Source organism: Protobothrops mucrosquamatus, unplaced genomic scaffold (assembly GCF_001527695.2).
Source record: "Protobothrops mucrosquamatus isolate PMUCROS unplaced genomic scaffold, P.Mucros_1.0 scaffold1154, whole genome shotgun sequence".
NCBI classification, from domain to species: domain Eukaryota; kingdom Metazoa; phylum Chordata; class Lepidosauria; order Squamata; family Viperidae; genus Protobothrops; species Protobothrops mucrosquamatus.
Genome location: NW_015387369.1, coordinates 49,874 through 62,969, shown reverse-complemented (window position 1 = coordinate 62,969; position 13,096 = coordinate 49,874). Strand labels below are relative to the sequence as shown.

At 46.1% G+C, this 13,096-nt stretch overlaps 1 protein-coding gene across 1 annotated transcript in view; it reads right to left on the bottom strand.

Moving 5' to 3' along the window:
* Nucleotides 1-2,342: 2,342 nt before the first annotated feature.
* The window catches only part of ATG4D (autophagy related 4D cysteine peptidase), a 53,894-nt gene continuing 43,140 nt past the window's right edge, over nt 2,343-13,096 (bottom strand). The window contains exons 9-10 of the mRNA XM_015820638.1: nt 3,393-3,512; nt 2,343-2,975 (exon numbers count right to left, since the gene is read on the bottom strand). Coding sequence (XP_015676124.1) covers nt 2,793-2,975; nt 3,393-3,512 — 303 coding nt within the window. The 3' untranslated portion in view covers nt 2,343-2,792. The remainder of the gene's footprint in view (nt 2,976-3,392; nt 3,513-13,096) is intronic.

Genomic DNA, 13,096 nt, shown 5'->3' with positions numbered 1-13,096 from the left:
CTCGGATCCGAGCGACTTTGTCATACAGATATTGAGCAAAATCCTCAGCCCTCCCCACCAGGGGGTCCCCCCCCCTCAACTGAAGGAGAGAGCGGGTCACCCTGAAGAGGGAGGCCGGGCGATTATCTGATGACGCAATGAGGGTGGAGTAGTAATTAGACCTCGCCACCCTCATTGCCACAAGGTAGGATCTAACATGTATCCTTGCCTGTGTTCGGTCGGATTCGGTTCGGGTAGCCCTCCAACTGCTCTCTAGGCGTCTTTTCCGGCGCTTCATCTCTCTCAGCTCCTCGGTAAACCAGGGAGCTTGTTGAGATCTGCGTCGGGTCAGAGGCTGCAACGGCACGACTCGGTCCAGTGCTGCGGCCACATCCCAGGCCGCCGCCAGATCTTCAGCCGAGTCGTGGACTAGATCCTCCGGATATGGCCCAAGCTCCGTCAGGAACCTCTCCGGGTCCATCAGGCGCCTGGGACGGAACCATCTACGCGGTTCCGTCTCCCTGCGGCGGGGGGGAGCGGAAAGCTGGATGTGCTCAAACATAAGATGGCAATATTGAACATTGACATCTTGGGAACTGATGAACTAAGGGGAATGGGCAAATTTAATTTAGATAACCATTATATATATTACTGTGAGCAAGAATCCCTTAGAAGAAATGGAGTAGCTCTTGAGAGTCTTCTGAACTGCAAGGAAATCAATCAGTCAATCCTAAAGGAAATCAATCCTGACTGTTCTTTGGAAGGACAGATACTAAATGTAAGGACCCACCTCAGCTAACCACCCAAGAAAGCAGAACTCTTGAAACAGGCATTGTCTCAAAAGGAATTTTTATTAGGGTTAGTGACAGGGAAGTCAAGGCGAGATCTGGGGAAAATCCCGCTTAAACAGTATAGTTAAACTAGCAATCTTCCTCCTCCCACCAAAGTCATAGTGTCCATTTGAAATCCAGCCAATCCACAGGTGGCATGATGTTTGGGTAACTGGCACAGTTGGTGCACATCTCAAGGTCTCCAGTTTCATTTCTCCATAACTCTCCCTGATAAGGGAGACACATTCTTTTCTCAAGTAGATAGAGGCAGAAGAGGAAAAGTAGAAAAGCAAGTAGAAAGCAAATTCCCCCCCCCCAGCAGAATGGCAGGCCCCAAACAAGAATACATATGCAGGGAAAACAATAAGGATTTGGGGACCTGACACTAAAGCTCAAGTTCAAATATTCTGGCCACCAAAGAGAGGACTCATTGGAAAAGACTCTGATGTTGGTAAAGATTGAAGGGGATGGCAGAGGATGAAATTGTCATTGATGTGGTGGGCATGGGTTTGGGCAGACTCTGGAAGACAGTGGAGGACGAGGGCATGATGAGCTGTGGTCCATAAAGTTGCAGTGGGTCAGGCATGACTTAGCAACTCAACAATAAAACACCATTCTACAAGTGATTGGTTCTAGCTGCAATTTGTTAACTACAGTATCCTTTAGTGAGAATGGTGGTTAACAACCTGTTTTCTTCTATAAGCAGTCTGGTGCAGAAAATGCTTTTGTGGACATTTCTGAAGGATCTGGAATAGGAAAATAACTGGTTCCTCATGTATTTATGAAATACCTTGAATGAATGGCACGACTATCTCAAATTAATTATTGTAGAAAAGACCACAGCATTAGTTCCCAAATACACAGGTAACTTGCAAATTTTCAGAGAGAACATTTATTGACTAAAAGAGGGAGTGTTCTTTTGAAGGGAGGAATCTCTTTGCAGTAAACTTGTAAAGTGCCAACAGCATGTTACAGGACAAGTCTGACTTCCTGTTCCTGCACCCACACCTAAATTAAGAAAAGCCATTACTTATAAAAGACAGAAGGCATGTAAAATGTCCAACTGCCAAAATTGTTAATCTATTTGCAAGTGGAAAAATGTCATGAGGAGAGAAAGAGCTCTGAAAATAGTACTGGGTGAAGGTGGAGAAAACTGAAATATATCTGGCATGAAGTGAACCATTGGTGACCAATAGCCTTTTGTAACAGAATATCCAACCAATGTGCAAGGCCCTGAGAGGCTGAGTCTACCAAATACATTTTACCTGATTCCCACTTGAAATATTTCTCTCCCTCCATGGGAGAGCAAGCCCTTCAGTTCTTTATGTTATGACAATGTTGCTTATTCAAGCCAAAGAAGACATTAATAGACCTTCAGTTTTATGCTTGTTTTCCCCAATTCCGTTGCTCAATGAACAGCTGGAGAAATCCTTGGCCTTTAAACTGAAATTAACATAGGGTCTTCCCTCCATATGTACGAAAATGCAACTTAAAGAGATTTTACTATTCTGTTCTTTTTATCTTCTTTTTAAAGTCCTATAAAACAAGTCTAACACTGATGAAAAGGAAGCTCTTGTTTTCAGGCTGGTATTCAGTGTCACCAGGAAAGACAAATCTGAAGCTACAGTCCCCTTAATGATTCTCATCTGATTGTTTCCTTTGTACTCAAAAAAAGGTCAAGACTATCATTTTAGTACTAAATGTCCTTTTTTTATATTCAGCAGGTTTATTCCAGTGTCATGACCTTATGTTAGCAGCCTAGAAGTGAGAATAGGTCCCCGTTCGGGTTTAGGGACCCCAAGGTAATTTTTTTGCAGTGTCTCCCATAAGGAACTTCTGAGGTACTACAGGTCAGAGCAGCAGAGACAACTGCTTTGTCCCAGATTTCTTTTTTGGACTTAAGAAATGCAAGTCTATTTCAAGCCTACATTCTCTATATAAATAATAAATAAGTCTGAGGTGGTGGGTCTGCCTAGCCAGCAATCATAAGATGACAAATTCCTCAGCTGAGGGCTTCTTTATCCTGTCCCATTTACTATGCCGTTGGACTTGCACAGTTTGCTGGGCAAAATGGGCACACAGCTCTTCCAAATCATATTCTTGAGCGCAGCCCTCCACAACCGAGAACATGGGATATTTTTCTTTGGTAGCTGCATAGTTTAGGATCTGCAGTGGGAATGAAGAATAATGAACTGGCACAATTCATTTACTTGCTATAAAATTCAGATAAGCAGGCTTGCACTTAATTTTTACTAGGCCTGGATTTTGCTCCATTTCTGACTGGAGTAGCAGTCCTTTTATAATGGCTTATAAGAATTACTCAGAACTCACAATTTATGATGGAAGCTTCCATTTTTCTAGTTCTAAATAAACACAGTGGATAAAATGCTAGTAGCCTCCTTTAAAGCACAAGCCTCTTTTTAAAAACTTGCATCCCAAGTTTCCAGTTTCAAATTCTGCAAATAAACGCTTTGTATTTGTTTTCCCAAATTTCTGTCGAGTTCTCTCTTTAATCCAGAGCAGCAAACATACTATAATTCAGAGCATAGCTTGTAAGCGAACCCAGAAATATATAATTCTCACCCGAGTTAAGTCCAAGCAGAGATGTTCAAATTCCATTCTGTGACGTACATAGAACCCAATAGTACAGCTGGGATCCAACTTTGTGAATGATGTTTTTTGAGGGTAATTACAGTGGAAAGTCTGGAAAAGAGTTAAAACATTAAGAGGTTTCTCCAATTTTTAGACTACCTGTCTCTAGGATCAACCTTCAAATGAAGTCTTAGATCATTCCACCATAAATAGGAACTGGTAAGATTGAGAACAGTCATCATAAGCCTCAATGCCTCTTTCTGTAACTGTAAAGAAAAAAAATTGATTATTTCAAAGCCAAACATATAAACTACTACAATATAATAGACTGATATCAACATTGCTTTCAAGATATGCTTTTATATATAAGTGTATGGAGTAGATCTTACATTTCAATCACATCTTAATAGAATTCAGCATAATTGTGATGTTTTAAAGAGGAAAATTTAAAATAACCTGTGAAATTATTTTTAATTTCAAAAAAATAGTTTCTAAAGCTCTGCAGCTCATTAGCATCCTTAAAACAATTACACTACATAGAGGCCTTGCAACAGCTTGGGGTGGTGCAGAATATTCTTGCTTTGACAAAATATGCAGAACTGTCTGGTACTTTTAGAGTTAATTCAGATGAGAATGAGAGAGGAGAGAAAAGCCCGCAGAAGGGAACGGAAGTGAATCTTTGCCCTCCAGGTAAATTGGTAGATGTGAATCATGACCCCAAAATAGGGGAGGGGAAATGCCTGGAATGTTATGTGCAAAGGAAGAGAAATTCAGATCCTGGCATTCTCCATGCCGTGCTGACACTCCTCTACACTAATAAAGGCTTTTTAGGTTAAACCATGCCTGAAAGTTCTTTGAAGTGTTTCATTAGTCAGACACATGACATCATGCCAAGATCCACAAATTTTTTAAACCAATTAAGAGGTCCCGGACCTCGGTCACTATTCCTAATCTAAAGGGGATAGACTGACAAAGATTTGGGGAAGATCTCATTATGGAAGGAGAAAGATGACTTGAGGCCAGCACCTCAGCAGCAGCAGCTTCCCCAGGGAGGGGAACGACAGCAGCAGCAGCTTCCCCAAGGAGTGGAGTGGCAGCCAGCCAGCCGGGGGAGAAAGAACTCTGGCAGATCTCCCAGCTGGGAGCAAAGACTTCAAAAGCAGAATGGAGAGATAACGAAGTTTTGGGTGAGTCGCTGGAAAGATTTCAAAACCCAGAGGTGAAAAGCAGAAATCAATTCCTGGAGAGAGGAGCCTATACCCCTCCCATTGCACATCAGAAAGCCTGTCAGATCCTGTCTTCCCCTGCCAGGGACCCCAACCCTGAAGAGAGAGGGAAATCCAGTTTGAGGCATCTGCAGCAATGGGTAGATTGGGTTCCCCAGCAGATGGATGGTCAGCGATTTCTGAGCTTGCCACAGCTAATAGAGGCCTTGCAATAGTTTGGGGTGGTGCAGAAGCCAGATCAGCAGCTGGTGGGAGACCGACCACAGCAGAGAGATTGGCCACAGCCCCCAAACATGCAACCCCTGGGCATAAATCTGCAGCCAGAATGGGGCCAGCAGCAACAGCCACAGTGGGGGCCCCAACAGCCTATAATTGCACCACTTTTCAGAGCAACCTTAGATGGGGACCCAGAGAAGCTGTTTTTGTTCCTCAACCAAGTGCGTTCTCATTTGAATTGCTGGACCTATCTCTACCCGGACCTGGGGGCCATGGTCGATGTGATTGCGTCTAGCCTAGAGGGAGAAGCATCCGAATGGCTGAACAATTTATATAATGAGCAAGCCCCCAAATTGGAGGACCCCCACCTCTTCCTCCTAGGGCTGAGGGAAAGATTTGAGGACCCATCTATTGGTCTTAAAACAAGAGAACAGATCAGTACGTGCGGGAATTTCGCAAGATAGCAGGTCGAATAGAGGGGTGGCCTGAACAATCCCTAATCCATCACTTCATTGAGGGATTAGACGATCACCTCTCTCAGGCCTGCATCTATCGAGCCATATCTGATCAGCTGCAAGAATGGTACCAGGCAGCAGTGAAGCTAGACGTTCAGCTCGCCCGCTATAAGAAGCCTCCCCCACCTGAATCTCAGCAGCTGCCAGAGCAACCCGGACAGCAATCACCCCCACGAAAACCTCCAACTACTGCGATGGCCGAGAGACCCAGACCACCTACAGGCCCGTCAAATAAGTGTTTTCGGTGTGGACAAGAGGGACATCGAGCAGCAACCTGTCCAGTCCCCTACTCCCGACTGCAGAGCAGACTGGAACCAGCGACAAGAAGGAAACCTGCTCAGCGACTAACGAGAGAAAAATCCAATCAGGTCATGCAAGAACCTGTTGCCCAGATTACACCCCCCACACAGGAGGATGCTGGGACTCCGGGTGGACCCGCCCCTGCTCTACCCTCCTTTGACAGCGACGATGAAGGAGAGAACCACCTGATGGTGAGTCGACAAAACCCGCCTTTTTCACTGGCCACCAAACTTATAATCCCTAAGTCTGGGGCATAAATGGACTTAAACGTGCTAATTGATTCTGGATGCACCCATTGCATTATTAGTCTGCCGTTTGTCATGAAAATGGGCAAACGGGCAAAACAGCTTTCCAAACCTGTGAGGTTTGAGCAAGCCGATGGCTCCCTGATGGGAGGGACTCTTGTCACACAAGTAACTGAGCCCTTACGCCTAGAAATAGGTGCGCACTGGGAGTTTATTCGCTTCCTAGTGGCTCCAAAAATGACAGACTGTGATCCTAGGGCTAGCCTGGTTGGACAAATGGAAGCCATTTATCTGGTGGGAGAAAGGAATGAGAACTGTGAGACTACCTATAGGGCCTAAACCTCCCGCTGATTCAACTGATGTTGCAGGACACCTTAGGCCACCCAATGAGCAAGCGCACATGGCTGCCTCACCGCTGCCGAGCGAACCACTCATCCCCAATGAATATTGGGACCTGGCGGAGGCATTTAGTGAAAAAGAATGTGATGCCCTGCCCTCTCACAGACCCAATGACTGCTCCATCGAACTGGTGCCAGGAGCCAAACTCCCACGCACAAGAATGTATGCTATGTCCCCCCTTGAAATGGAGGAGATGCACCGATATGTGAATAAAAACCTAGCGAGGGGGTTCATCGAACGGGCCAAATCTACCGTGGGAGCCCGTGTTGTTCAAAGAGAAAAAAGATGGATCTCTTCGTCTCTGCGTAGACTATAAGGGTCTCAACGCTGTGAGTGTGGAAAACAAATATCCCCTCCGCCTCCTAAGGACTTATTAACCCATCTGGCTAAGAGGAGTGTCTTCACTAAATTAGACCTGAGAGAGGCATATTACCGGGTGAGAATAAAAGTGGGAGATGAGTGGAAAACTGCCTTCAACTGTCCTATGGGGAGCTATCAGTTCAAAGTCATGCCATTTGGACTACAAGTGGCCCCAGCCGTATTTATGCAATTAATTAATGAGGTCCTACATGATCACTTGTACAAAGGAGTTTTTATGTATGTTGATGATATCCTGATATACAGCACGAATATGATTGATCACATAAAGCTGGTGAGAGAAGTGTTAAAGAAACTATTGAATGCCAAGCTTTATGCCAAATTATCGAAATGTGAATTTCACCAGACCCAATTAGATTATCTTGGCTACAGAATTTCCAACGAGGGCATTGAAATGGATCCAGCCAAGGTGAAAGCTATAATCGAATGGCAGCCCGCAAAGACTCGCAAACAGCTCCAGAGCTTTCTGGGTTTTGCCAACTTTTGTCAATTCATCCCCTCTTTTGCCGAGATTGCCCTACCCCTTGCAGAACTACTCAAAACAGGCAAAGGAGGAGGGAAGCCACGACCGGGCCAACCACTAGCATGGACGATGGGCTGTCTAACAGCTTTTGAGAATTTAAAGAGACTATTTGCTGCTGAACCGGTCCTAAAGCACCCCTGCCCAGGGAAGCCCTTTGTGATTCAAACCGATGCCAGCGATGTGGTAGTTGGAGCTGTGTTACTGTCAACACTGCAAATACTGTATATTCTTGCTTTGACAATATGCAGAACTGTCTGGTATTTATATAGTTAAACCAGCAGCTGGGAAAGAGGGAGGAACATAAGGATAGCCCGGGAGAAAGAAACCGGAAGTAAATCACATCTTCCAAGTTGATTGGAAGATGTGAACCATGACCCTACAATAAGGGAGTGGAAAATGTTTGGAATGTTATGCGTAACGGAAGAGAAGCCAGACCTAAGCATTTTCCACCATGCTGTTCTGACGTATCTGTAACCTTAATAAATGCTTTTAGGAGAAAATATGCCTGAAAGTCCTTTTAAGTGTTTCGTTAATCAGACACATGACATCATGCTTAATCCCAATCTCATTCTAAAACAATCTGGGGTCCCGAACCCCATCCACTGCCTCGAAGTTTGAGAGGTACTGGTAAAGATTCGGGGAAGATTGACATGAAGGAGAAGAAATTGTCTGAGACCAGCCTCCTCCTAGCTGCAGCAGTTTCCCCGGGGGGGGGAAGCGACAGCCGGAAAGCCAGGGGAGAGAGGAATCTGGCAGATTTCCCAACTGGGAGCGAGGCCAGACTGCGATAAGCCGTGCAAAGGCTCTGGAGGAAGCCACACAGCCTTGCCAGGAAAAATGGTAAGTCACAGTCCTGAAGATGTAGGGAATCCCAAATTGAGGCCTTTCCAGCAACTGAGCTTACCACAGCTAATAGAAACCTTACGGCAGCTTGAAGTGATGCAACAGCCAGAACTACAGCCGGTCAGCTTGCAGATGGGGGAGGCCCAGCATGTCCAGCAATCATTGAGGGGCCTACAACAGCAGAGGGCATCACCACCCCCTGCAGTACAGCAGCAGAATACACCACTACAAACCCCACTTGCACAGTCACCATTGGGAGGCCTGCAGCAGCAGGGGGCACTACCAGCCTCCACTGCCCAGCAGCAGAGAACCCACCAACCATGGGATTGGCAGGCAGGAAGGGGCCAACTGCAACTGGGGGCACCACATCAACAGCAGGGAGCCCAGCAGCCATGGGACCAGCAACCAGGGTGGGGCCAGCAGCAACAGCCCCAGTGGGGACCGCAACAGCCTGTTTTTGTACCACCCTTCAATGCAACCTTCGATGGAGACCCAGAGAAGCTGATTTTTTTTCTCAACCAAGGGCGCTCTCACTTGAACCGCTGGACCTACCACTATCCAGACCCAGGTGCCATGGTTGACGTATTTGCATCCAACCTAGAGGGAGAAGCAGCTGAATGGCTGAATAATTTATATAGTGAGCAAGCCCCCGAGTTGGAAGATCCCCACCTTTTCCTCTTAGGTCTGAAAGAACGATTTGAGGACCCATCCATAGGCCTCAAAGCAGCAAGACAAATTCACAAAATAAAACAAGCCGGAAGGCCTGCCCTGGAGTACGTGCGAGAGTTCCGCAAGTTAGCAGGCCAGACAGAGGGGTGGTCCGAACAATCCCTGGTTCAATACTTTGTTGAGGGATTGGACGATCACCTCTCTCAGGCTTGCATCTATCGAGACGTACCCGATCGGCTACAGGAGTGGTACCAGACAGCAGTGAAGCTAGACGTTAAGCTCTCTCGCTATAAGAAGCCCCCCCCGTACGAACCCGAGCCGCAACTAGAGCTACCCGGACAGCAATCACCCCCACGAAAGCCCTCAACTACGGCAATGGCTGAAAGACCCAGGCCACCAACACGCCCTTCCGTTAAGTGCTTCCGGTGTGGACAAGGACATCGAGCGGCACCTGCCAAATCCCCTACCCCCGACGGCAGAGCAGACCAGAACCAGCAATGCGAAAGAAACCTGCTCAGCGGCTAACGAGAGAAAAATCCAACCGACTCATGCAGGAACCTGTACCTCAGATTACACCCCCCACACAGGAGGACGCTGGGACTCTGGTTGGACCCGCCCCTGCTCTACCCTCCTTTGACAGCGACGATGAAGGAGAGAACGACCCGATGGTGAGTCAACAAATCCCGCCTTTTTCACTGGCCGCCAAGCTTATAATCCCTAAGTCTGGGGCACAAATGGACTTAAATGTGCTAATTGATAGTGGATGCACCTGCTGTATTATTAGTCGGCAGTTTGCAATTAGAATGGGCATACGGGCAAAACAGCTTTCCAAACCGGTGAGGTTTGAGCAAGCCGATGGCTCCCTGATGTCACACAATTAACTGAGCCCTTACGCCTAGAAATAGGTGCACACTGGGAATTTATTCGTTTCCTGGTGGCTCCAAAAATGACTGAGACAGTAATTCTAGGGTTAGCCTGGTTAGACAAATGGAAACCTTTCATCTGGTGGGAGAAAGGAATGAGAACCATGAGACTACCAATAGGGCCTAATCCCCCTCTTGAGTCAACAGATGTTGCAGGGCACCTTAGGCCACCCAATGAGCAAGCGCACATGGCCGCCTCACCGCCTCCGTGCGAACCAGTCATCCCCAATGAATACCGGGATCTGGTGGAGATTTTTAGTGAAAAAGAATGTGATGCCCTACCCCCTCAGAGACCCAATGATTGCTCCATCAAACTGGTGCCGGGAGCCAAACTCCCACGCACGAGAATGTATGCTATGTCACCCCTTGAAATGGAGGAGATGCAGCGATACGTGAACAAAAACCTAGCAAGGGGGTTTATTGAACGGGCCAAATCTACCGTGGGAGCCCGTGTTGTTCAAGGAAAAAAAAGATGGGTCTCTTCGTCTCTGCGTGGACTATAAGGGTCTCAATGCTGTAAGTGTGGAGAACAAATACCCACTCCCCCTCCTAAAGGACTTAATAACCCATCTGGCTAAAGGAAGTGTCTTCACTAAATTAGACCTGAGAGAGGCATATTACTGGGTGAGGATAAAAGAGGGAGACGAGTGGAAAACTGCCTTCAACTGTCCTATGGGGAGCTATCAGTTCAAAGTCATGCCATTTGGCCTACAGGGGGCCCAATCTGTGTTTATGCAGTTGATTAATGAGGTCCTACATGATCACTTGTACAAAGGGGTTTTGGTGTATCTCGATGATATCCTGATATACAGCACGAATATGACTGATCACATAAAGCTGGTGAGAGAAGTGTTAAAGAAACTATTGAATGCCAAGCTTTATGCCAAATTGTCGAAATGTGAATTTCACCAAACCCAATTAGACTACCTTGGTTACAGAATTTCCAATGAAGGTGTTGAAATGGATCCAGCCAAGGTGAAAGCCATAATCGAACGGCAGCCCCCAAAGACTCGCAAACAGCTCCAGAGCTTTCTGGGTTTTGCCAACTTCTATCATCAATTCATCCCCTCTTTTGCTGAGATTGCCCTACCCCTTACAGAACTACTCAAAACAGGCAAAGGAGGAGGGAAGCCACGACCGGGCCAACCACTAGCATGGACAATGGGCTGTCAAACAGCTTTTGAAAATTTAAAGAGACTATTTGCTGCTGAACCGGTCCTAAAGCACCCCTGCCCAGGAGAACCTTTTGTGATCCAAGCCGATGCCAGCGATGTGGCAGTTGGAGCTGTGTTACTGCAAAAGAACAAAAATGGGATCCTGCAACCCTGCGCCTACACCTCTAAGAAATTTACTGAGAGCGAGCGGAGATGGGCAATCTGGGAGAAAGAGGCCTTCGCGATTAGATGGGCACTATTAAACTGGCGACACTATCTGGAGGGGAGCAAGGTGCCGTTTGAGGTATGGACAGATCACAAAAATTTAGAAGCGCTGAAAACTCCCCGCAAGCTGTCCCCAAAGCAAGTGCGGTGGGCACAGTACTTTAACCGCTTCGACTTCACTCTAAAGTACATACCCAGAGGAAAGAACTTCCTAGCTGATGCGCTATCCCGGCTACCCAATACAAGAGCGAACGGGAAGAGGTTAACGAAGCAATTATCCCCAATCCACAAACTGCCACTCAACTTACACCTCGCAGGGTCCCCAATCCTGATGACTCTGGAGCAAAGAAAATAAAACGAGAACTCCTCACCGACCAATGGTTCAAAGATAATCAACCCTCCCTAACGTGCAGGGATGGTTTGGCTTACATGGGGGGAAAACTATATTTGCCAGAAGTCCTCCGTGTTAATGCTCTCAAACACAGCCATGATGAAAAACAGGCTGGACACTTCGGATATTTGAAAACCCTACACCTCACCCGCCGACAATTCTGGTGGCCGGGGCTAAAAAAGGATGTGGAAAACTATGTAAAAGGTTGTACTGTATGTGCCACAATGAAAAGAATCCCAGGGAAAACCCCTGGACTACTGCAACCCTTGGCACACCCTTCTCAACCATGGGAAGAAATAGCTATGGACTTTATAGTAGACCTACCTGAAAGTAGTGGAAACACTTTCATCTGGATTGTAATAGACCTGTTCTCGAAGCAGGCTCATTTCATCGCCTGCAAAGGACTCCCATCTGCCCAACGACTGGCCAAATTGTTCCTGAAACATATCTACCGGCTGCATGGCGCCCCTAAGCGGATAACTTCGGACAGGGGGGTGCAGTTCACAGCGAAGTTTTGGAGGACTTTCCTTACATTAATTGTATCATCTCAAGGTTTATCATCTGCTTTTCATCCGGCCACCAATGGGGCCGCGGAAGCCGCTAACAAAATGGTGGAGCAATATCTTAGGTGCTACGTTTCTTACCAACAGACGAACTGGACTGATCTTCTCCCTTTTGCGGAGGTGGCATACAATAATTCTGTGCACAGCAGCACCAGTTACACGCCTTTCAGGGTGGCCACAGGAAAAGAGTTCAACCCAATACCTGAATATCCTCAGATGCCCTCCGCTTCCCAGACACTTGATCAGTGGGTGAAGGGGTGGGAAGAAGTTTGGAGAAACACAAAAGCTGCTCTAAAAAATACTTTTGAAACCTATAAAAAGCAGGCTGATAAAAAGAGGGCTCCCCAAAGAACATTCCAAGTTGGGGAAAAGGTTTATTTGTCAACTAAATATCTACGCCTCAAGTTGCCCAGCAAGAAATTGGGACCAAAGTTCTTGGGGCCTTTCCCCATAGTAAGGATCATCAACCCAGTCACAGTAGAGTTAAAACTCCCTAAACTCTTAGGGAAAATTCACCCAGTTTTCCATTGTAGCTTGTTGAAGCCGTATCGGGGCTCCACGTTAAGACCTCCTCCAAAGAAGGCACCTGGGCCCCTCGTGGTTGCGGGACAGACCCACTATGAAGTAAAGCGTATTTGTGACTCTAGAATTTTTAGAGGGAAATTGCAGTATCTAATACAATGGAAGGGATACCCGTTATCCGAAGCCACCTGGGTGAAATCCAGTGAAGTAAAGGCTAATAGATTGGTCAAAATTGGAAGAGAATTTGGGATTACAAGTAGCAAAAAAGATTAAATATTTAGGAATTTGGCTAACCTCAAGATGTTCCTCAATAAAAGAAGATAATTATACAAAACTGATATTAAAAATGAAACAAGATCTTGAGACTTGGGGGAACCTCCAATTATCACTATTAGGCAGAATCACATTGATTAAAATGAATATTCTACCAAGATTATTGTATTTATTTCAAACAATCCCAATAAAATTAGAGAAATTTTTTTTTAAAGAATTGGATAAAATAATAAATAAATTTATTTGGGCGGGCAAAAAACCTAGGATAAATATTAAAACATTACAAGATAGTAAGAGTAGAGGGGGTCTTGGACTCCCTAAATGGGAAAT